The following is a 23618-nucleotide window of genomic DNA, read 5'->3' on the forward strand; positions in this document are numbered from 1 at the left end:
AAAAAAAAAATTCACGTTCTAAAAGTAAAAAGAAAAGAGAGAAAATTGACAAACCTATTGAAATAGGGGACTTTTCTGATCAACTTTGTAGAAATCTTTAGCTAATTTGGATGGATGATGTGAGCTGCAGCCATTAAAAGAGAAATTTAGAAGAGGCCAATTCTTGGGGATTTAACAAGAGGGAGAATGTAGGGTTTTATTTTGGGGTAAAAAGAAAGAGGCAAAAGGTAATTTATACTCCACTGAACTTAGACTTCTAGAGACAGGAACTTTTATCTTTTTAGCACCAGATTTAAAGTCTTCGCTAAGTCCAAAAATTAAAACTAAAATTAAGACAAAAAAAAAATTCCCGTCCATAAAGGTGCACTTGTAAGGACCAGATTTTAACTTCGCCGCTAAATGTTCGTCCTTAATGAGTAGTTTTCTTGTAGTGAATCAGATCTCTGTTAGAATTATTAATTAAACCTCAATTACTCTGGAATATTCAAACCGACAGATATATACATGTATCCAAAAGACAAAATATGGTATATGATGCCAAGAAGATGAAGTTTACCATTAGAGAATTAGTTTAGTTGTATGATTTCGTTATTTTAGGATATTTGTTAAAGTTGATACACTAAGGAATCAGATCTTTGTTAGAATTATTAATTAAACCTCAATTACTCTGGAATATTCAAACCGACAGATATATACATGTATCCAAAAGACAAAATATGGTATAGAAAGTAATATTTGAAACTATCGGTGGAAATCATAGTAATTAGGACCTAAACTAGTGAGATTTATGTAGTTACTCTACTTTATTTTGCTTGGGCCCAATGAAGTTTTATGCGTCGATTTAGTTAGGGAAAAAATATAAATTCACCCTTGAACTTGTCTTGAAAAGTCAGTTACACGCTTAAACTGTCATGACGACCTATTACACACTTTTACTATTTAAAAATGAATTTGATGTGGCACAAGTGTGATACACCTCCCATTGTGAGAGTGGTGCTACACGTCTTAGGGGGTAAAAAAATTCACCATTTAGTAGCAGAGGCATGCAATAGGTCACCATATTAGTTTAAGCGTGTAACTGACTTTTCGAGAAAAGTTCAAGGGTGAATTTATGCCTTTTTCCCATTTAGTTGTAACGAATATACATGAACGAGATATTGAGATTCTTCTAACATCTCAATATCTGGACATCTTGTACATTTTTTCTGAATTTTCTAGCCTATAATGTAAGTTTTTTCCATGAATATATTCTTTACTTAATTTTTTTTTTTTTTTTCAAAATACAAAGTTATGAGGCTTATTTTTCATGATAATTAAGGGGCTTTTTCCCCTTTTATGAGAGGCAAACCTCTGAATACTATTCCTGCCAGTTAAAATACTTCTAAGAGATTTTAATGAATCCACTATGACGGAAAACTCAAAATAATCGTTTTTGTTTGGAAGCAATTAACCTCTCAAGGTGAAACTTTTCAATCCGTTTAGAATTAATCGGGCCTCAATGCGAATATCAGACATCAGATAGAAAATAAAAATTTAAAACACAGAATGGTAATAAAAGGTTATAGTTTCTTCCATTTATCTCAAAGTACACTATTCTCATTAGGCATACATTACATGAAACACTAATTAACCACGCATAAATTAGTGAAATACATATTGATTATCATTCACTTAATAATGTGTCTTGATTGGTTAGCTGAGATAATAGTGAGGCAAAGGTAGAAAATAATAGCAATGTAAGATAAAATTAGACTGAGTGTAGCTTTGTGACAGAATTTAGGAACAAAAGTACATATAGGATTCCACCCAGAATGTTTTTGCCCATATTTACCCACATATCCTATTGATGTTGCTGCTGCACATCCAGCCACCAGTAATCCAAACACAAACTGCCATTTAATTAATACTATAATTAAATTTTAATTACTAGTAAAGAAACTACCAATTTTAAGTTTTATGAATTGACCAATAAAAAATATTTACATAATCAAATCATTTTTAAGCTAATTGTAGATGATATTAAATTATAGGCTTCTTGGACATGTTATGTCCTTAATGAATTAATAGACGAATGTTTTTGTTGATATTTTTTTTCTTTCTAAAGGATCTTTCGCTAGGATTGAAATTTAATTTAATACTTTGTCCGTTTCATTTTACTAGACTCATATTGACTTGAAAATATTTATTTAGGAATTTATTTTACTAAATTCACTTTATTAATTATACTTTGAAACCTTATATAGTTATTTCTCTTGATTAGGTAAAATAGATAAATAATATTTTTTAATATAAAGACCAACTAAAATAAAATGGACAAAGTATTTTCCTCATCTTAAAATTTGAAAATCTGACGGCCAAGAGATTTCACATTATCTTATTATACGCTAATGTTAACGCCCTTTTTAAGCTTTTCATTTGACTATTATGCATGTCATTTACATTTATTTTTTTAGCATTGTAGAAAAATTAGCACTAGATTTTATATCATCTGTAATTTAAGAGAGTGAAAACTACGAAGGAAATGATCAATGGTACAAAGGGGAATAATAATAATAAAGAAAGTTACACATTTAATCGGTTGCCAATAAAATAAATTAAGGAGGGAACGTACCAAATCATGGAGGAACAAGTAAAAAAAGTACTTGTTGGAGTGAAGATGTTTTTTATAACAACAAATCAGAACAAGAAATAGAGAAACAGCAGATGAGGTACATCCAATGATATTTGCATATGCAAAAAATCTGCAAATTAAGGGTAAAAAATTATCATTTTAAAAAAAAGAAATTCAATTTAAATTAATTAGTACTAATTAATTATAATTTTTTTAATTACTTACTTCATTGAAGGAGAATAGGTGTAACGGGCATCAAAGCCAAGAAAGAGAACTTGTTTACTAGTCATAATTCTCCAAACAGCACCTAAACAGAAAGCAAATCCCAAAATTCTCAAAATAATTTGAAAAATTAACATAACTTTTTGAGTTTTGGGAGAAGGGTTATGCTTAATCTTGACTTCGAATCTTTCCATTCTGAATAATTGAGAAAAAAAAATTGTAGGTAAAAAATTTAAAATAAAATCAAAGCATAAAAAAGGACAAGAGAGTTGTGTGAAATAGGAGGTTAAATTTAATTTTTGTTGTTAGTATTTAAGGAGAAGATAAGAATGGAGTAGTTATGGGGTAAATTTCATAAATGATCACAGAATTATGATCTTATTAAAATTATATATTATAAATTTATTTCCAAAAATAAAAATATTTTACCATCAAACTTTCACACTACTAACACAAAAATCACAATAGCAAACCAACTCAACCTTTCGATGAGCGATAATTTACTCTATATTTTAGCCCTTTTTAAATTTCTATTTATTTTTTTATAAATACAGTTTCAATAAAAAGAGTAAATTCCTTTCAACAACCCCAACCAACCAACCCCCAACACCTCTTTTCATAAGTGTAGTTAATATATTTGTGTTACATTTTATTGGATACGAAGAAACTAAATTTTATGGAGAAATAGTTACTATTATTAATTATCCTGCAAAAGTTATTAGTGTATCAGAAATAATAATATTGTAGTAAATTCTGTTCAATTCATATGACCCTTTTAGTCGTTTGATTGATTAAAGTTTCTTTAGGTATTTTAAATGAGCTAAGAAAGGAAATAATGAAATATCAGTTTAGGTGAAAATCTTGAAAATGGATTTGCAAAATTGAGGGCAAAAATGGGATACATTTGGAAGCGATAAAAAATTGATAGATTATCATTCATCGAAAAGTTATAAAATTGAGTTGGATCGGACTTCTTTTAGTTGGATTTATTTATTAAATTAAAAATATCAAATTATTTTATACTAAACTATTGACGGTAAAAATATTTTTTAAACCAAATTATTAACTTAGTGTATTTTATTTAATTTTGCATAATTCAAAAATATTTTTGACTCATTTTTTTCATAAATAAAAGAACATTTATTAAAAAGAGATATTACTATGGTAAAAGATTAAAGATATAAGGGAAAGTTAGTTATTGTTTTATTAATATTTTTAAGATAAAAAAATGTATGAAAAATAAATATGACAACTAAAACGAAAGAATGAGTAAATTTGGTCAGAAATATTGTAAATTATAAGTACTTCCCCTATGGACAATTTCCAACTCAAATCTTATGCTAAAATTTTTTAGACCATTGTCTTCTGCTTGTATTATTTCTTTTAACACTTTTAATTCAAAAAATAAATCTAAACTATCAATAGCAGAATGACTATTATGTGTTAAGAAAGTTCAAGGTCTCGACAAATGACAATATGTTTTTAAATTCTCATCATCTAGTGATCTTTATTTACCACAAAATAAGAAACAAAAAATATTTTCATATGCTTCAATTTGTTCAAATCTATTTTGAAGTGAAAAAATAGTTTGATCTAATATATATAAAATAGTCAACTCTAATTTCAAGGGACTTTGTGATTTCGTTATCAATATTTTCATCAAATTGTTTATTACGAAATTCATGTCTATATTCATTTCATATGCAATTTCCTTAGTAGAAAGCATAATACTCATAGTACATATAATTTATTTTAAACAAATATCATTTATAAGTAATTTTTCTTTAATAATATTGGGGCTTCTAAAAATATGAGACCCTAACGATGACTTTAGTAACCTAATTAAGACGGGCCTGAGTGTGAGCTAGGATGCTCAAGAGTTTCATATTAGATGAAAAAGAAAGCATTGTGTGATCTTGTACAATTATTGCTACGAATAATTTTTTTTAATCATAAATTACTTCTGACTTTTGACGTTTATTTATATTCCCAATTCCTTTCTTTCCGCTTATCAATTGTTACTGTCCTTATGTTATGTTGCGTGTAATTGGCAGCAATGGACATAATTGATACTCCTATATGTGAATTATCATCGGCTAAGCATTAATGAAAGAGGCAAGTCAGAGTTTGAAATGCTATAATATATTTGTAATTGGTGTTGGACGTGTGAACAAAAGTTTTATATTTTGGTACCTAAAAGAAAGAGATGATATTATGTATACGGTGTAACATCATTTTAATAGTGATAATTTTTTGAATAAACAATTGTGTGAATATATGATTAAAGCGGACAATATGACACTAATTAAGAATGTTATAAAATTTACAAATATGTAGCCACTTTCTAGATTTACTTTTGGAATTGAAAAATTGTCATCATCATGAAATTTAAATTTCACAGTTAAAAACTCTATGATAATCATATAACTAAAAAGTGACTAGTGTACGTTATCACTGTGTTAAGAGTGTCTATCCAAGCTGACTTAGCTCAATAACTTATATCAAACTCAAGGTTCAAGACGGATAAAAAATAATATAACAGACTAATAGCCATGGAGTTTAGTTTACTACCCTATATTTGGTTAATTAAGTACATTCGGGAAAAACACACTAAATAAACAAGGCGTATGACTCGTTACGTTGACATGGTTATACTTTTACTAGCTACTTATTTATCTATTAATATTTGTTTGAATATAAATTATTTCATTAAAGGTAAATAAAAAAAATTAAAATTAGATTGTTTCTACTAATAAAAAGGTGGCCCTTTTTTGGGATAGACTAAAAAGAAAGTGTGTCACATGAATTGAGATCAAGAGAATAAATTCTTTAAAATTTGTAATATTAATTATGTTATACTACATTTGTGTAGTTATAAATTTTCAAACACTTATGAATTTTAAACCTATCATGACATTTATATATCTATAAATATTTTTATGAAATATAAAAACATGTCAACCTTATTACAAACCAATAAAAAATAATTTTATATAAATTGAAACAAAAAAATAACTTAAATGTTGCATAGTTAAAAATAGTCCAGAAAATTAAAGAAACTATCAGACACTATAATACTACGTACAAACATAGCCAGGGTCCAGGGAGTAGCTGCGATAATTTAATAACTTCACTGCGTACATATAAATAGAAGTAAAAATAAATTAAATACAAGTCATTTATAATTCCACCAAATATTGTACAATCAGCAACTGTAAATATTTAATACTTACTGCATCTGCATTACATAAGTTTTTTTCTTTTTTACCTTCCTTGATACTACAAGGTAAAATTAAATTTTACTACTATTATATACTTTGCCCTTTCTTTTTTTAATTTCTCGGGGTAATAATTAAGTTCAAACTTGATTGATATGCGGATATAATAGTAAGACATAAATAGAAAATAACCCCACAAATAGAGAATATAACACTGGCTGTCATTTTATGACAAAATTTTGTAACAGAATCACAAATAGGCATCCATCCTGAACGAATCTGTCCATATTTTCCTACATATCCAATTGTTGCTGCTGCTGAACATGCAGATAGCAATAGAGCCATCATAATCTGCAATAATATTCCCCATGTTATATACTTACTAATAATAATACGTTTCGTATTTTATGACGCGATATGAACAATGAGTACTATTCATATATCGATGATGAGGAATGAAGGATATTTATGATATTCAAAATAATTTATGTAGATTCACTACTTATGTAGTAGAATAATTTTTTTTTGTGTGTGTGTGAATGTTATAATTTCTAGGTTTTTTTGATAGTTGGGTCGTTATTCTCAGATTAATTGTTGTTGTATTATGATTTATGCTTATTTTTTATTTTTTACTAATGTATTATGCTTTGGATTCACGTGGATGGTGTCAATAATGCTTATAGTCCCAAAAGAAATAAAGAGATAATTAATAAGAGAAGAATGATTATGCTTTGGGCCATTTATGTCAAACATTCTTCTTATATATCTCCCATATTAAGAGAATTTTCTTGAAATGAAATTTGTTTATACCAACTACGAAAACGTAGAATAAATGAGAGTTTAGGGGTGGTAGCATTGGGATGGTCAAAGGGTGGGGGTTGAGGTAGTGGCAGAACCATCTTATACGAAGGCTTTTATCATAAAATTACATTGTTTAGTTTAGTCAAAATTTTAGAATTTTAGTTTTATGTGTAGGATCTGTTTGACCATGAGAATTTTTCACTTGAAAATCAACATTTAATCATGAAAATTCTGAATATAATTTGAAGAACACCCGAATTTTGTTTTTACTATTTTCACTATAATTTCTTTTTCAAATTTATCCTATTTTTAGTCTTATGTTTTAATGGATCCATTTAAATTATGTTTCATATTTCATGTTTTTTTTAAAGTAAAAGTACATTTAAATAGCTAACTATTATTTGCAAAAATTATAACCAACACAATTCATCTTCAAACTCCACCTTCAGAAATTCAAATAAAGTGTAAAAGTATTTGTAATAGTTTGTATATGAGATCTAATATATAACATTATGTGATTATTCATTTTGAGATGTTACTCTTTTAGAGTAGATTCAATAGTACATTTCAGATTCATAAATTAGTTAAGTTGGATGATTTTGCTAGTTTTTGAAATCATGGATATAAATCATATTTTAAGAAAATACATTCAAATCTAAATTTTCTTTGTAAAGATTATGACCAAACACAACTCTAACTTTAAAATTTCTTACTCCTCAATAGGGCAAAAGTAACAAAATTAGAACGCCATGAAATTTATTTTTCCAATTTCATTAGGAAATTTGTTACAATATATAAAGATGAACCGATGACCTAATCACCTCAAATACCTTGAATATTCATAACTTATAAGCAAGATATTGAATTGGAGAAAATTGCCTCATCTATAATAAAATATAATTGACTTATCAATTTAAAATGATTATGTGCAAAAGCAAAAAAATAATAATTAAAAGGTAGGACGTACCATATCATGAATGAAGAGGTAAAAATACTTGTGTGGGTGAAGATTCGTACGTCCAAAGATGGAAGCAAGAAGCAGGGAAAAAAATGAGAAGGCACATCCAATGACATTTGCATACACAAAGAACCTGCACATACAAAAAAATAAATTCCCATACAACTTCAGCACAAAATATAAATCCAATATAAAAGCTCTCGTTTAATCGTAGATTTTCAAAAATTATTTTCTATGATATTTGATCAGTTTTTGAAAATGTATCATCAAAAACTTTTCAAGTACCAAAACCTCGTCTAGATCAGTTTTTGGATGAAATTTCACTTTCACTCACAAATCCTTAAATTTTTTTAAAAAAAATTCAACCAAATCTATAATCAAACGCTAGTTTACAAAAAAATACTTGAGTGCGGGAGAATAGGTATATCGAGCATCCGTCTCAACATTGAAAATAATGAGAGTCTGTGTGCTGTTGAAAGTTATGAAAGCGGCAGTCAAAGTGAATGCAGTAGCCAAAATCCTCAACAAAATTTGGGCGAAAATGAAGTGTTTTTCAGATTTCATAGATGGGGTTTCTATTGATTTGATTGCAAAGTGATTCATTTTTTTGAAGATTTCTCTCTTCTTTAGAAAAGTAAAATGATGTAAAGGGCTAAAAGTATAATAATATTAATTAATATAAGAGAATAAGCAAATGTGGGAATTGTTGTGGAATAGTGGATATTGGTGGTGCTATTTATTTATACAGGGAGAAGAGTACTTGATAAATGTGAATTCACTACAAGTACAAATAGTAGGTATACATAAATAGAGTTGGTTTAAGTTTTTTAAATATCAAATTAAATTAATTGTATTAAATTTTTAAATTTATAAATCAAAGTAATAAAGTAGGATTTTTTAATCTTGAATTTTCTCAAACTTTTTAGGATTTTTTTTCCCAATCAAATCCCCATACAAAACATATAACTTGATTCGGATTATCGATTTGATGTTATTTTTCGATTTTTTTTTACACCCTAACTATAACATCGAGAAAAAAACAACATGATTAAAGGTTATGAAGTATATTTAGGTCAGTTCCCTGATAACAATAACATGGTGGATCTTGTAATTATTTTGCGATTTTTTTGCTTTAACTATCCATTATTTCATTTAGCAATATAAATTATCATTTTTTTTTATATTAGAACACACCTTAATGTTAAGTTAGCTTAGGTAAAAGAAAATAAGTAATAATTAGATACGAAACTCTAAATATACATTTTTTTGTATCATTAATGTTATAGCAAACAAACATGACATGATACTAAAGTCTTTAAAAATCTCCTTAATTAGTGTTTTTTTATAGTTTTATTTTTTAGGCGAAATGATCTGGTGGACCCTTATGCTTGTATGAATTTGTATTGTGAACCCTTCTACTTAACCATTTATCAACTAAACCCTTAACTCAATCAAACGAATAATTTTAAACCCCTCTTATCATGTGTGTAATTCACTCGCCTTTTAATAGATGACATGTCAAATTCATGTCAAATTCATGTCACATAAATTAATAACATGTCATAATTATCTTCATTATTTATTTTTAAAAATTATTAAACAAAGTTTTACTAAATAAAATATAAAATAATAAATTTTATATTTATTAAGCAAAATTTGGGACTCCACAGCGTAACATCTAAAATCCACCGGCGAAAGTCGTCGTCGCCGCCACCATTCTTATTGCCGGTGAAACCTGTACAAAATCAGTAACCCTAAGCCGACACACCACCGGCGAGCCACCAGGGACCGCCTCTCTTCTCCATCCTCTCCGTCGTACCAATAAACCCCCTTGCCGTCTCCCGTTCTGGTGAAAAAGGATCAGTGCCGCCTCTCTCTTACTTCACTTTGAATCAGTAGACTTCGACGAGCACCACGATAAATCAATGTCGCTTTCTCCTTCCACTGATAACAACTTGAAATCTGACGACAAAGAGGTGCCAATGTCCTGCTAAAGGTGATAATAAGTGTGGAGAAGAAAGAAAAAGGCGTTGGGGGAGGAATGGGGATGCGGCGAAATTAGGTTGAGTTGAAGGAAGAAGAAGACTTTTTAAAATTTATTTTTTCTTTTTTTAAATTTTTTATTTTATTTTTTAGTTTTTTTAATTCAATATATTATTTTTTAGTTTTTTTAAACTTAATATTTTATTTTTAATTTTTTTTTAAATTTAAATATGAAGTTCACTCGCCTTTACATGCGTGTAGTCACACTCTCTTGCCAACTCAACCAGCTTAATGTCACATAAGTCTGGTCAATGGTCAAAGGAGTTTGATATATTGTATTTTATTGAGTTTAAGGGTCTAGTTGATAAATGGTTAAGTAGAAGGATTTACCATACAAATCCATACAAGTACAAGGGTCTACCAGACCATTTCACCTATTTTTTATAAAGAAAGTTCAAGGACAAATAAGTAAAAGGAAATGAGAGGCTTATGGGGCGTCGTTGTTGGTTGTCCAACTCGCCTAAATTTGGGCGAATTAATAGCTTGTCTATTTATTAACTTAATTTATTTCCATACATCAATTTATTTATTTAGAAATTGATTTTAAACAATCGACTCCTAGGAAATTCTACTAAAATATTTTTTCTTAAAACTTTTTTGTTTTACTATGTTATATAGCACTGATAAAAGAACAAAAAAAAATTATTATTTGTGTTTGATAATTAAATAAATTTAAATTTTAAAATTAATCAATTAAATTTATGACTCAATATTTGACGTATCTCAATTCAACTAATCTCAATTCTTTAGTCACCATTCTATTCTTTCCCTAGACAGAATCACAGTTTCTAAAGCAAAACACAACTTTTTTTCCCCAATCAATTGTATAGCAATAGTTACTTTCACTATCTATTCTTTGAAAAGAAAAAAAAAAGATCGTAATAACCTCATCATTAATGGTATCTATATATATGGTGAAATAGCTGGAATCTCTTTACATATAATAGTTATCTAAAAGCATGAGATATTTTAGGATTGTCTAACCTAATCTCATGCTCCTTAGCTGTTATGGTCCACTTTAAAGTTATTCATAAATCAATTTAATTGGTTGATTTTACGTCTAATATTTTGTAGAACTTATATCATCACCCTTCTTTTTAAAGTCGAATCAAGCTAAGTTAATGTAAAAGAGTTAGAGATCATAAAAAAATATTTTCACGCAATTGAAAAGCTTTACTTCTTAAATATCGATTCGTTGCGAATTTCAAAAAACGAACAAAGCTATTTTGATGAATGCAATATACCCGAAAAATACTTGCACTTGTTTGTTATGTATGTACAGGAAAGCATATTAAAATAAGTAATAGATTGAAATGATAGTATATATCAATATAATATAATTAAGTGATAAAATGTTATATAAGATCACATCTTATTGATTTAGTTAATTAAATACTGAATGGAAAGCAAATTGTTTTTGTACTTCTAAATTCTAATAGTGCACGGCGTTATCAAGATTAATAAGTGCAATGAATATATTCTATCGTCCAACATATTCGACTGCATTAATTAGTCTCTATTGTGGTGAATAATCATTTAGAAATATAAAAATCCTATCAATTCACTTATTTCAAAAGTATTCCCCTTTAATTTCTATCGAATGATCTTAATTCAAATTTTATTTTTCTTTATTTAGTTTTTTTTTTTTAAAACCCAACAATCAATGCATCCCTTTAGGGGTAGGTTTGATTAATTTTTAATAGTAAGTGTAACGTTAAGGCTCAAATTCAGGACAGTTCTTTGCTTTGTTATTATTAATTGCATGTTGAAATGCGCAAACATCTAATCTAAAAGATTAATCAAGTTGTTACATGAAGTTTTTTTTACTTAATTATATTTTTAAATGGACCAAAAGTTCAATTTATTCGAAAAATGTGAAAATGGAAATATTATGTTTTAAGAAAGATCGATCTTTATTTCGTAATTTTTTTTAAGTGACTTAAATACACGTTCGGTTTCTATAGTTAATGATTAGCTAATTTAGATTTTTAGGTAATGACAAAAGACGCTCAACGTATACCTCACAAGTTTGGACCACGTGTTGGGTTCTTTCGTTAAAAAGAAAACAAATTAAATCGATAAGTAGATCAAGCGATCTGATTAATTAGGATTCACAATGAAAATTAGAGTTTTATTTTTTTGGGTATACACTTCCTATCCAAACAATTTGGTAATAATAGTATAAATTCAAAATTTATGATTAAAAATGAATGACTATTTATCACTTCAGCAAGATAAAATATTGGATTTCTATTTCTTTTCTATTTTATTCTCTTCAAAACGAATGCAGAAACATAATCAATGTTAGCATTGACCTTTGAGCAAAGTATCTTATAAGCATGTAGAATTAGAAGGTATCCATAACCTACGTACTAGGGTGGATCAACATGATATGATATAGTATGGTATGGTATTTAAAATTTTGATTAAACAATTTTGTTTTCAATATTTTTTTAAATTATGATTTTATTAGTTCAATATTATTAAGTTTTCACAGATATGCCCTCCAACTTTGGATGTGTACAAGTAGACACATAAACTTGTATAAAGTTGAACAAATAGACATGCACATTCTATGAGGCATCTTACATGACAATTTTCATCTTGCGTGGTGTTTAATGTGTAATATGCAATGTAAGAGTCATGTGTCTACTTGTTCAACTTTATATAAGTTAAAGTGTCTACTTTTGCAAACCCAAAATTGGAGGCATAAATGTGAAATAAAGTCAAGTTAAAGACACATTTATGTTATGCCAAATCACAATTATCAAAAATTATAATTTAATATAATAACTCGATACTACTGTACAATGTACATAGTACATTATACATACACTACCAAAGACGGAAAAGGAAGAAAATAGTAAATAATTAAAACTAAGTACTAATGCTAGTGTATGTACAAATAATTGTAACGCAAGTTTTAGTAATTAATAAAATAATATCATTATAAAGAAATTTGACAATACATATTAGAGATATCAAATTGAGCCCAAAAGCATAGGACCCGTCCAACTCACTCAAATTATTATGAGTTGGTTTCTAGATAATTTATAATTGGGAAAAATAATTATTAACATAGTTTCGTTTAACTCTCAATTTCATATATATATATTCTGAAGGATCGGATTTCAGGTCACGAATCAGGTCTGATCTTTGGTGCCAAGCCAAGATCGGATCCAATACCTACGACTCGAATTTTGAGTTGGATTTAGGGTCTCTTATATTTTTTATTTTCTTTCGGTGAATTTAGTCTCTTTTCTTTTATTACTAGATTTTGTTGCCTGTGCTATGTACGGGCCCAATAACATAAATGGTATGTTTTGGGGCTAATAACGAAGTTTTTGAAGCGATTGTTTGCGTGGATAAAGGAATAAGTTTTTTTTATCACAAACCTGTACTTTCTTTGACGATATTCAAGGCACAATAAGACTACCCACATACAACATTTTTGAACAATTTTATGTTGTCAATTATCACGATTTAATTTTAAGAATCAGTCAATTTTTTTTTCTTTTTTTTTTAATAAATATTTTAAGTTGTCAATTATCATGATTTATTGTATTTTATACATAATTTTTAACGATAGATTAATTTCAAGAATCAATCAAATTTTTTTAAATGTATTTATTTTTGAAATATTTTANCCTCCGTCCACTTTTAATTGTCATGATTTTCTTTTTTAGATTTAAATAATAATAACTTTGACTAACATTTTACAAAGTATTTTTTCATTCTATTGATATGCAAAAAAAAAAAAACGAATTTATAGTACTTTTCGTATAGTTTTTGAATATCTAAATTTTTTATTTAAAATATCGAATTAATGTATTTATCTAATTTAACTTTAAAAATTAGTAAAATCGACTTTCGAAAAGTGCAGCACAACAATTAAAAGTGGACGAAGGGAGTCGTATTTAATACTATTATTTATACGTACTAATTACCTAAGCGTTGCATGGCCATCAGCTGCGTTACATTGTTTTCCCAATTTATTGGAAAGTCAGAGTTTGCCATTTACCTAACATGACATATATAGATCATATTTGTTGTAATACTAAGATAAACGTGGCCTGTTTTTTAGACGATTACGTAGTAGCGAAAATTAAGAACTCTTAACAAAAATAAATTAAATCCATCGGAAATCGACTCGTTTGGAAATATTTGACTTTTCGCGAAAATAACGACACGACATCTATCAGAAATTAATTAAAATTCCATCTCCGCACCAAACGTTCTTACATGAACATCTTAATTAGCTTTAATTTCATATATAAAGTTGCCAAGATGCATGTATGATGTCTTGATTCAGAAGCGAGTAAACAGAAAAAAGATATATACAACTGCTTGAAACAAAGTTCAAGAAAATTTATACAACTTTTGAATAAATTGTGTGGTCGAAAAAGAAATTGACTTTTTTTAAAAAGAACAAAAAAAAATAAGAAAAACAAATTAAAACGTAATATCAGATTTTTTTTGAATTTGAAAGAGACATTTTGCACTCTCTTAAATATTTTGATATTGTAGAAAGAACAGAAAAACAAACTCCCTATTTTGTAGGTTTGGCTGAATTATTAGGCCCCGATTGCCCTTTTTGGTGTCAGCCAATTAGGAAAACATTATTATACTGCCTTAAATCCTACTGTTTTCAGCTACTTAATATTAGAGGCTCTTCTTTTTTTGTATAATTTACTCTCTTTTTCTTCTAAAGGAAATTGACTAAGAATCGCGTGTTCGGTAAGAAGAGAAATATTTTTATTAAGAAAATATTTTTTAATTAAATTTCTCACTTATTTTCTTGTGTTAAGTATGTAAGTGAAAAAAATATATATATTCTAAAAGCATTTATATATAATCTAGACAAATATTATAACAGATAGAGATGGACGGATAGGATTGTGGGGTTGTGGCCGGTGGGGATGGGATTACAGGTGGGGGTGAAGTGTGCCGGACAAGGGAGAAGAATTAGATGACACAATCACTATAGAATGTCATTGATATATTTATTTTTCTTCTTTCACTAGAAAAAGCAACCTCCTCATTTCAACAAAATTTGTTTTTTTAGTGTAAATATTTTCCAAAACTTTTTAGTCGATCAAGTAGAAAAAAATGAAAAACATATTATTTTTTTTCTCCTTACACACTTGGCAGTTGGCGGTGTAATGGTGTTGGGAGCATATGTGAGAGGATTAGAAAGGTATTCTAGTATCATATTGCTGATTTAATTTCCTTTTTAAGTTATGCGAACAGCGAACGTATCGGGAACAATGTAAAGTTTTTTTTTTTTCTTTAAAAAAAAGGATGACTTTGATTCGAATTTCACATGGGGTTATTAGAGAAAGACTTTTCATGCAGAAAGTTGTGGAGCCAAAGTCAAAGGAACTAGGGTATGAACAAATGGTTTCTAGTAGTTAGTACAACTGAGTCACATTTCAGAATAGTGAAAAGAAAGAAAAAAAACATTTCTTTCATTCCCTGTTATTTATTTTTTTCCACTGATGGTAGAAAATGCTTATGTACAATTCTGTACAGGTCAATGATAAAACTATTTATTGGAAAGAATTTACAGGTGAACTAGGAATAACATTTACATCATGCACAACGGAAATAAGACGGTGAGACATCGAATAAAGTTCACCATCTCAGTCGCTGATGTCAAAATACTTGGGATCTCTGGGGAAATGATGTTCTACATGTAACTGCAGTTTCAAAAATATGGATTCCAATTAGTATCATTGAACTAATTGAGCATCGATAATATCACAAATGAAGGAACCCATCTACAGTGCCAAACAATATGTACTTCTGCATCCAGAGGACAATATACACTTCCACCGAAAAAAGGAAGACAATAACCTAAGCATCTCCTTCAAAGTTGGCAAAAATATGCATGCACTTAAGAATGATGAACACGAATGTTAAGTAATGGGAAATCTCATCCTATTATGATTGAAGTCGAGCAAATGCTACAAGTTCCTTGTTCACATTTTAATGAACTTTAGCATATCACGACATAGTTCTCTTCATTTTAACAAATTTCAATAACATCAATTCAATTTACTGAGGCAACGGGGTGAACAGAGTGCACCTCAAAGACCAATTAGTCCAACATCACTGAATCTTTTTAAAAGGCGTACAGATGCTTTAGTTAGCAGTAGGATACATAACGCAGCGTAAGTCATATATACCATATTAGACATACCTTGCCTTCATCAGCATCTGAATGTCGTTGAGGGAAAACTACTCTCATATCATTATACAAGTAGAATCGTCTCTCCTGATCATCTTTGCACTGAATACCTGATTTTGTGCTCTTCTTTGGGTAGGGACACAAGAACCAGAGATGTAGAGCGTAACGAAGAACACTAGAATTAGCAGTACTCTCATTCACCTTTGAAGTGCTATTTGCAGGTTTCGTTCCACAATGGCCTGCCTTGCCAGTACCATGAGATTTGGTAGAATGGCTTTCATGCAGCATAGATTCCTCAACACTAATAACCGACGGTGGTTCACTATCCATCTTTCTGTCTAAACTCTTGTTTCCAGCTTTATCCATAAACAAATTTATCTTTTGACGTAAAAATGTCTGCAATCACATAACTAGTGTGAGATCACCATTGTCAAATGTGGATTCACATAAATGCTAGTATGACTTTAATAATGCCCCATGTATATCCTATAAAAATCGAAGTAATCACTAAGATCATAGATCAAAACATTGTAGCTGCACATAGTTGCACCTATTTTCCCGTTACTATGTATATGCACAGATCATCAAATACCAATCTCAAAAAATAACTATTCAAGTCCAGTGAACCGAAACCAGGACCGCTTACAAAGATTGTTCAGCCAACCTAATCATTAAGACCAGCAAAGGAATCAACAGGCTACAATTCAACTGCAGACAAACAACTGCATGGCTAGTGAAGCCATCATGCACTAGTTTGCTTGAAGAACAATGTTTCATGTAATTGGGCTCAAATAGTGATTAAAACAAACATATTCAAGGCTAATGCATAACTGCATAATAATTACCCCTTTGGATGCTAAAGATATAGTACTTCTTCACTGCATATAACATGAGATGCAGTACTTTTTTATTGACACTCATCATTAAAGCTATCATGGAATCAGGCAAATATCAGAATATAGATTATCTGTCAGTCCCACAGATGAAAGGTATGAAAGAAGAGTCTGACACAACTATCTCCTATCTACTATAAAGACCCATCAGTTTCCCATTTTGTCCATAATCAAACATGCACAAAATCAGTGCAATGCCCAATAGTACTGCTTGCATAGTTCCCCATTTATTCATCATCAAACATGCACAAAATCAGTACATGCCCACTGGTTCTGCTCTATAAAAGCTCGTGAACTGATTACTTATCTTAGCATACACAGATGCTTCAAGTATTTACTGCTGCTTGAACCATATTCCAATATCAAAATTCGATGAATAAAGTGATGATCGACTAGATATTCTCCGATAAAGAAAAGCTCGTACATCATTATGATAAAAAATAGAAGCTCTCACAATTATACCAAAGTTGCATAGTTTCCCCACCTCAAAGTGGTAATACAGCTTGAACCTACCTTAGTACCAGCTGGCATGTCACTCAAATCATAGCTACATAAGAATGTGTGGATAGGTGTCCTCTCTGGATTGCTTAGAACCTGCGCCAATAGCAATCAAAAGTTTGTACTTACATAAAGGAAAGACAAAGGCACATTTATGTTAAAATCATCAGCAAATTACCAAAAAATGTATATCTCGTACAACTAGGAGTCACAAAGAGCTGTAGCATTCAGAAAGAAGGAAGATTTCTACATATATTATTTTCATATAACGGTGGTGTTCAGACCTGCTTGCTCGCAAAAGGAAAATTTCTACATTTGAGTATCACATCTCAGAGTTATAGCCTACAGTTAATCTAGAGCTGCGTTCATATTCATTTTCTCCGTAAAATGACCAAAGAGAACTACTGGATGAGGGACTCAAACTTTCTATTTCATGATCAATCTCCAAGCTATTTGGTATTCTCTGAAACAAATAAGTTATCCTTGTTGTTTTAGGATCTCTGGGAAAAGTAAAACAAAATGGTGGTTGACTAATCATAGTCATACAACTCCCTGTTTTAAGCCAAGGAAAAACCAGAAAGATGAGAGTACTTAAGACCAAGGTGATAAACGTAACGGAAAGACCTATATTAAATCAATCACTTCATGCTCCCCACGAGAATTACAGGCTGAAAAGATTGGACCAATGATAGATTCAGAAATCATCCAATTTCTAAGTTTCTTCATTTTACAGTATGGTATCAATCAATCAATCCTAAAGTTTGTTTTGTCCCTATACAATGATGTTTAGGAGAAATCGCTCAAGCATGTTTTGCTGCAGAAGGCCTCATGCGCTGATATCATGAGGTTGACAATTTGTGTCACCAACATCAATATAGAGGAAATAGTGAGAATTAGCACATCCTGGAGATAAAAGGAGATTTGCTGTAGGAGAACAAAGTATGAAGTTCCTATTCTTTTGTAGTAGACAATTGTGTACGGCCCTTTCCCAGACCCCTCGTATAGCAGGAGCTTAGTGCACTGGGTTTCCCTTTTTCTATTTTTTTTTATAACCAGGAAATTCTCGCAGGCCTGTTGCTCACAGTTCAAAACTCCATAGATAATGGGCCTGACCTCCTCTCTTCTTCACTTAAAATACCAGACTTTTGTCTGCAACAGGGTTCAAAAACCCATGAAGTGTGCCTAAGACACGCCTGCGCGCTGAGCTCGTACCACTAGACCAAAGCTCTTGGGAAAAATATGAAGTTTCTATTATAAAAGCACTAATGATGTAACACCGTGATCATGCACAAGCTTCACTTGTTTTACCTACAATGTTTCCCATGTCACCAGTACTAAGCATATGAAGAACACATTATAAAGAGAAAGTTCAAATGCACCCAAAGGTGTGCTCTAGTGGTCAATGAAGCGGGTGCAAACTTTGGAGACTAGGGTTCAAATCCTGAAAAGACCAAAAGGCATTCGCTATCTGCCTAAGCATTGGTGAGTTGGTAGAGTTACCTGAAAACTGTGCTAGTAAGAGGCAACAAGCACCCTATGGAATAGTTGAATCCCCAGCAAGCCAGCATAGACATCACCATTATTAACAAATAAAGTTGAACATGTGATGCTTCTTCTATCAAACTAAGTTTTCAAATATTGGCTTAATATTTTCTTTTAATGTGTAATATAATATACAAGTCATTTAACATCTCAAATTCAGTTTCCAGTCAACTACCCTTATATAAAATGGTCTTAGGGAATAACTATTAAGTATTTTTTTTGAGACAAGGGTAACTATGTAACTATTAAGTATTTGGAATACAATTTTCAGGACATGTAGTGATGTTGGTATTTCTTAACCAAAAACTTGGTTACAACAAACTTTTGATGATCATGAAAAATTACTTAGCTTAGGATATATGAACAATCAAAATAAGAGTTCTCCTCAAAATGATTTAATTTCCCTTCTATGGAGAAAGTGGAGCCATCACATTTTATCTCCCCATTTATATGTCCAAAATCTATTCCTCTTCCTCATAATGAAACCAGTTTATCAAACATTTTTTTTTTCAAATATCAAATTAGCAAACAGAATTGATGGAATCCTTCGAATTACAAGGATGGGTTCCTATTGCCTCAGAGCAAAGATATGTTTCAGGGCTATCTCTTTTATATGAAAATTAGACTCCTTAAGAATAAGGGATATTCAACATAAGCATGTTCACAGATGCACAAGCAAGCTGAGAGGATAGGAGCAGAATACCAGTTGTATGCGCCCTTTCATCGGTATACGTAGGCGGCCCTTGTTTGTTTGTAAATTATTAGTGCTAGAGTTCCTGATTTGTGAGCCTTTACCATCACTACCTGGTCTTCCAAGATCTATTGATGAGTAATAAAGCAAGAAGTTATCACCATCTACGCTAGTTACAGCAAATGGAAGTTTCTGAGGATGTGGCGAGAAATTTCCACCAGTGATACTAAGGACAGCAAGAAAACCATCAATTCTCTGCATAAGCATATTATAATTTGTCAACAAGAGCAATATGTCAAACCATTTCCAAGATCATGGCACAAATACTTAAACAAAGAGATCAAGGAAAACTAATGCTCAAAATGAAGACCAAGGATAATTTGGATGACATCTGAAAGAACATAAACAGCATCTTCAAGATAATTGAGGCACTAAGACCAACCTGGCTGACTACACTGGATGTCAAACGACCAGATAATAGTGACTCCTCGAATGAACCGACTAAGGACCTTTTGACAGACAGTCCACTAAGACTTCTACCAAATCTTGCACATTGATTTGTAGGAACTGAATTTTGTGTCTTGGACCGCCTCGTGACACTTATACTTTCAGGTGTGGAACGTTCAAAGTTCATCTCAAAAACTTCAACATCTTGAAAAAGATCACTTCCTGTTTTGAGATCCTCTTCCTTCCGTGGAGATAAAATGCCTGAAAGCCTTCGATCAAGTGACTGTTCCACATCCTTCAAAGTTAAGTAGTTATCATCGTGATCCTCCCAGGAATGCCTAAACCTTTCTGCGCGTCCCAACCTTATATGAGATTTTGGTCCAAGAGGAGAAAGAGACGGAGGTGGCGAGAATGTATATTCTCCAGGCATGTCCATTATCCCATCTTTCAACTGTGTTTTTATCATATGTGCATAAAAGTTTAACCCAGGGGATGGAGGAGTAAAAGGGATCTCAGATTCAGGTCCCCCGTCATTGAACAAAGGATCATCTATGACAAAAGAGGAGACTTCTCCACAGTTTTCAGTTGGCAAACAATTCCCCCTAGGGAAAGATGGCATGAACCAATTTTCATTACTAAAGTTGTCTGTGTTGCCTATATGAGCCTTTTTATGTTCTTGTGAGGAAGCACCATATTTATCACGAGTAAAGTTGGAATTACTCCGAACAGTACTACCACCAATATCCAGAGATTCACCAGCAAATTTATCTGGAAGAACCATACCATTCAAAGGAGACAACAAGCGTTTCCTAACTAATGAACTTGTAGTCTCATTCATTCTGTCAATGTCCCGAACCACAGTAGATGAATCGACGCTATCCAATGGATTTGCTTCAAACAAACTAGCATGGCTTTTTATTGCACTTTTTGATTCGAACCCAACAATCCTTGATGCAGGACTCTGGGTAGTCCTTCCACCATTATGAGTGAAGAAGCCATGATTTTCTGCAGAATCAATCCTCAATTTATGCATGCTTGTCATACCATCTTTATGTAGACTAAGAATATCAGCATCCCTGGAAACATCCCTAGACGAGACGAATGAAAAATCCGCTGATGTCCGATTGCTAATGCAACTTATGTGCATTCCACTCATATCACAACTACTCATGCCAGCAAATCTAGCAGGAGTTTGAACAAATGTGCTCAATGATGTGGCCACTTCCTCAGCAATATTGCTGGAGGGCACTTGAGGCAACCCCATGTCTAACGTAAATTTGTTACCTCCACAATCTTCTTGTCAATATCTAATCTACTACACTACCTAAATTCTATCTCCTGTCTTGCACCAATTCAATATCTAATTACTCCGCCCCATGAAATCCCCAGCAGTTCATTCTCCTACCACCGGAACAAACCTAACTGCAGTAGAACTAGATTGAATCTACAACATTATCTATCATCACACTAAACAACCACTACCTATCTATCAACGGAATTCCCAGAAATGTTTCATCAAACAATCCAGCATCATCTACATTCGACCCAACTAGTAAGGTAACACAATACGCATTCGCTTCACACCACCATAATACATCAGACCGGCAACCCATTATTCGTTGCACAAGATTAAACCAAATCCTGAAAACAAAACGTCAAAATATCAGTCCTATCTCCAAGTCATAGTAATCATCTAAATAACAAAAACATCGAAAATGTATCATCCATTTCATTTACATTGCTATGATCACTCAACAAGATTTATCTTAAAAAAACAACAAGGTAAAACCCCCAAAAAGATTTATCAATGAAAATGTTTCAACTAATCCGATCTAAAACAAACACTGATCTTATAATCTGTTTCATCAAGATCAATAATCAACTTACAAATCAAATGAGCTAAAAATTAGCGATCAATTACAACTCTCCCCCTTTTTCCCCTTCTAAAAACCCATTAAAAACTTAAAAAACTATCTTCAACATTCAAATTCCCTGTTAACAAACACGATCATCTTTAGTTAATCAAGTCCTCCATTCATAACCAAAACCCAGAAACTTCCAAACACCATCAAAACAGAAAAACGAAAATCCTCATCAATCATAATCAGAAAAGTACACAGGATTCATAATATCAAAAAGAAAAAAAAAAGGAGAAGATTATCTACCCATGAAAACAAAGGGGATGAAGCAGTAATCATCTCTAAATTCAACTAAAGAAGAAGGGGAGGTATATATATTTTTAATTTATAGGGAAAAATTAGTAGATATAGATAAAGAGAAATGAAATTTTTCCCTTTTTTTCTTTCTTGTGGCTCTTGGTTTTTGTATTTGTTATACTCTCCTTCTTCTTTACCTTTTAACTGCGCCTCCCTCTCCCTTTCTCTCCTTTCAAAGTCTCTCAAACCATTTAATTTCTGTGAAATACATTCATGCCCAAACTTTTCTTTTCTTCTTGCAAAAAAGAAAAAGAAAAATAAAGATGGTGTCTACACAAATACACCAAATTGTTGGTACTTTCTGTATCATAGGTGGTACTTTGTGTTAGTAATTTGCAAATTTAAGAGATTACTTTGACTTTTTAGATTAATTATTTTTTGAGAAAATATTCCTCTCCTTTGAAAAAGAACAAAAAAAATTAATGTGATTATAATTTTTTTTTTAATTAGGATAAAAACTAAATTATTATTTTTTTAGAGAAGTACTGAAAATATCTGAATTACGCATGAATTATTAGTTTGATCCCTAAATTATTGACAGTCTTAAATATATTCCCTTAATTTGATTAACTAAATTTAAATACATCTCGTTCTTACCGAATTTAAGGGTGTTTTCAACACTTTTCTCGACTTTATATTAATAGTTTTGTGCTCCTACAAGAATTTGAAACCACTTATTATGTCGTGAGGCTAATCGTGGGTGTATCGGGACTATATCTAAGTTCAATTAGTTACGTAAAAAAATATTTTCAAGGCTGTTAATAATTCAAGAGCGAAATTAATAATTTACATCAAGTTCATAATTTTTTTCTAAATACTTTCTCTCTTATTTATTTTTTTAAAAAAATAAAAATTCTGTGATTCTTTAATTGTTGCCTTACCGTGACATTGCTACAAGAAGAAGGATAGGCAGAGATGAAGCAACAAGTTAGGTACTTCCCTAATGCAATTTGAGGAAAGAAAAACCTGAAAAAATAAGATACAAGAAAACGAAGCAACAAAAAAAACTGAGTCTTTTTTTTATTTGGGTCCCTGTCTTGTGCCTGAATTATTTGAAAAAAATATGGAATATTTGAACTTATTAGAATTTATAATATAAATTAAGGAGGTGATTAGCGGTGAAATTTGACATTTGAGTGAATCAATATATTATATGAAATAGATAAAGAATGAGGGTGTAATTTGAAATTTGAAAGATATTGGGGTTACCACTTGCCACTGACATTAGTACTATAGCAAAAGTATGATGTGTTTACGAAAAAATTTACTATGGGAGAGGTATAACTTA

The 23618-nt window shown here is 30.7% G+C and overlaps 4 protein-coding genes across 5 annotated transcripts in view; all 4 read right to left on the reverse strand.

Annotated features, from left to right (window-relative positions):
• Positions 1–3621, reverse strand: part of LOC125860825 (V-type proton ATPase subunit C) — a 64511-nt gene extending 60890 nt beyond the window's left edge. The window contains exon 1 of the mRNA XM_049540852.1: positions 3605–3621. The gene's annotated coding sequence lies outside the window, so the exon portion shown is untranslated. The remainder of the gene's footprint in view (positions 1–3604) is intronic.
• On the reverse strand, positions 1668–3027 carry LOC125858709 (CASP-like protein 1F1). The gene is made up of 3 exons (XM_049538527.1): positions 2837–3027; positions 2612–2741; positions 1668–1889 (listed from the first exon to the last, which is right to left on the reverse strand). The coding sequence occupies exons 1-3, from the start codon at positions 3025–3027 to the stop codon at positions 1668–1670; spliced, it is 543 nt and encodes a 180-aa protein (XP_049394484.1).
• Positions 3622–6165: 2544 nt separating the features above from the next.
• On the reverse strand, positions 6166–8453 carry LOC125858710 (CASP-like protein 1F1). Its single transcript, XM_049538528.1, has 3 exons — positions 8214–8453; positions 7820–7943; positions 6166–6402 (listed from the first exon to the last, which is right to left on the reverse strand). The coding sequence occupies exons 1-3, from the start codon at positions 8411–8413 to the stop codon at positions 6166–6168; spliced, it is 561 nt and encodes a 186-aa protein (XP_049394485.1). The 5' UTR covers positions 8414–8453.
• Positions 8454–15359: 6906 nt separating this feature from the next.
• Positions 15360–22560, reverse strand: LOC125858105 (uncharacterized). 2 transcript variants are annotated; one of them, XM_049537787.1, is made up of 6 exons: positions 22468–22560; positions 20110–21755; positions 19680–19922; positions 17450–17530; positions 16056–16439; positions 15360–15552 (listed from the first exon to the last, which is right to left on the reverse strand). In XM_049537787.1, the coding sequence occupies exons 2-6, from the start codon at positions 21376–21378 to the stop codon at positions 15496–15498; spliced, it is 2034 nt and encodes a 677-aa protein (XP_049393744.1). In that variant the 5' UTR covers positions 21379–21755; positions 22468–22560; the 3' UTR covers positions 15360–15495. The 2 variants fall into 2 exon arrangements, with proteins under 2 accessions (XP_049393744.1, XP_049393745.1); XM_049537788.1 differs by having other exon boundaries at positions 22280–22485.
• Positions 22561–23618: the final 1058 nt, after the last annotated feature.

This window comes from Solanum stenotomum, chromosome 3 (assembly GCF_019186545.1).
Source record: "Solanum stenotomum isolate F172 chromosome 3, ASM1918654v1, whole genome shotgun sequence".
Classification (NCBI taxonomy): domain Eukaryota; kingdom Viridiplantae; phylum Streptophyta; class Magnoliopsida; order Solanales; family Solanaceae; genus Solanum; species Solanum stenotomum.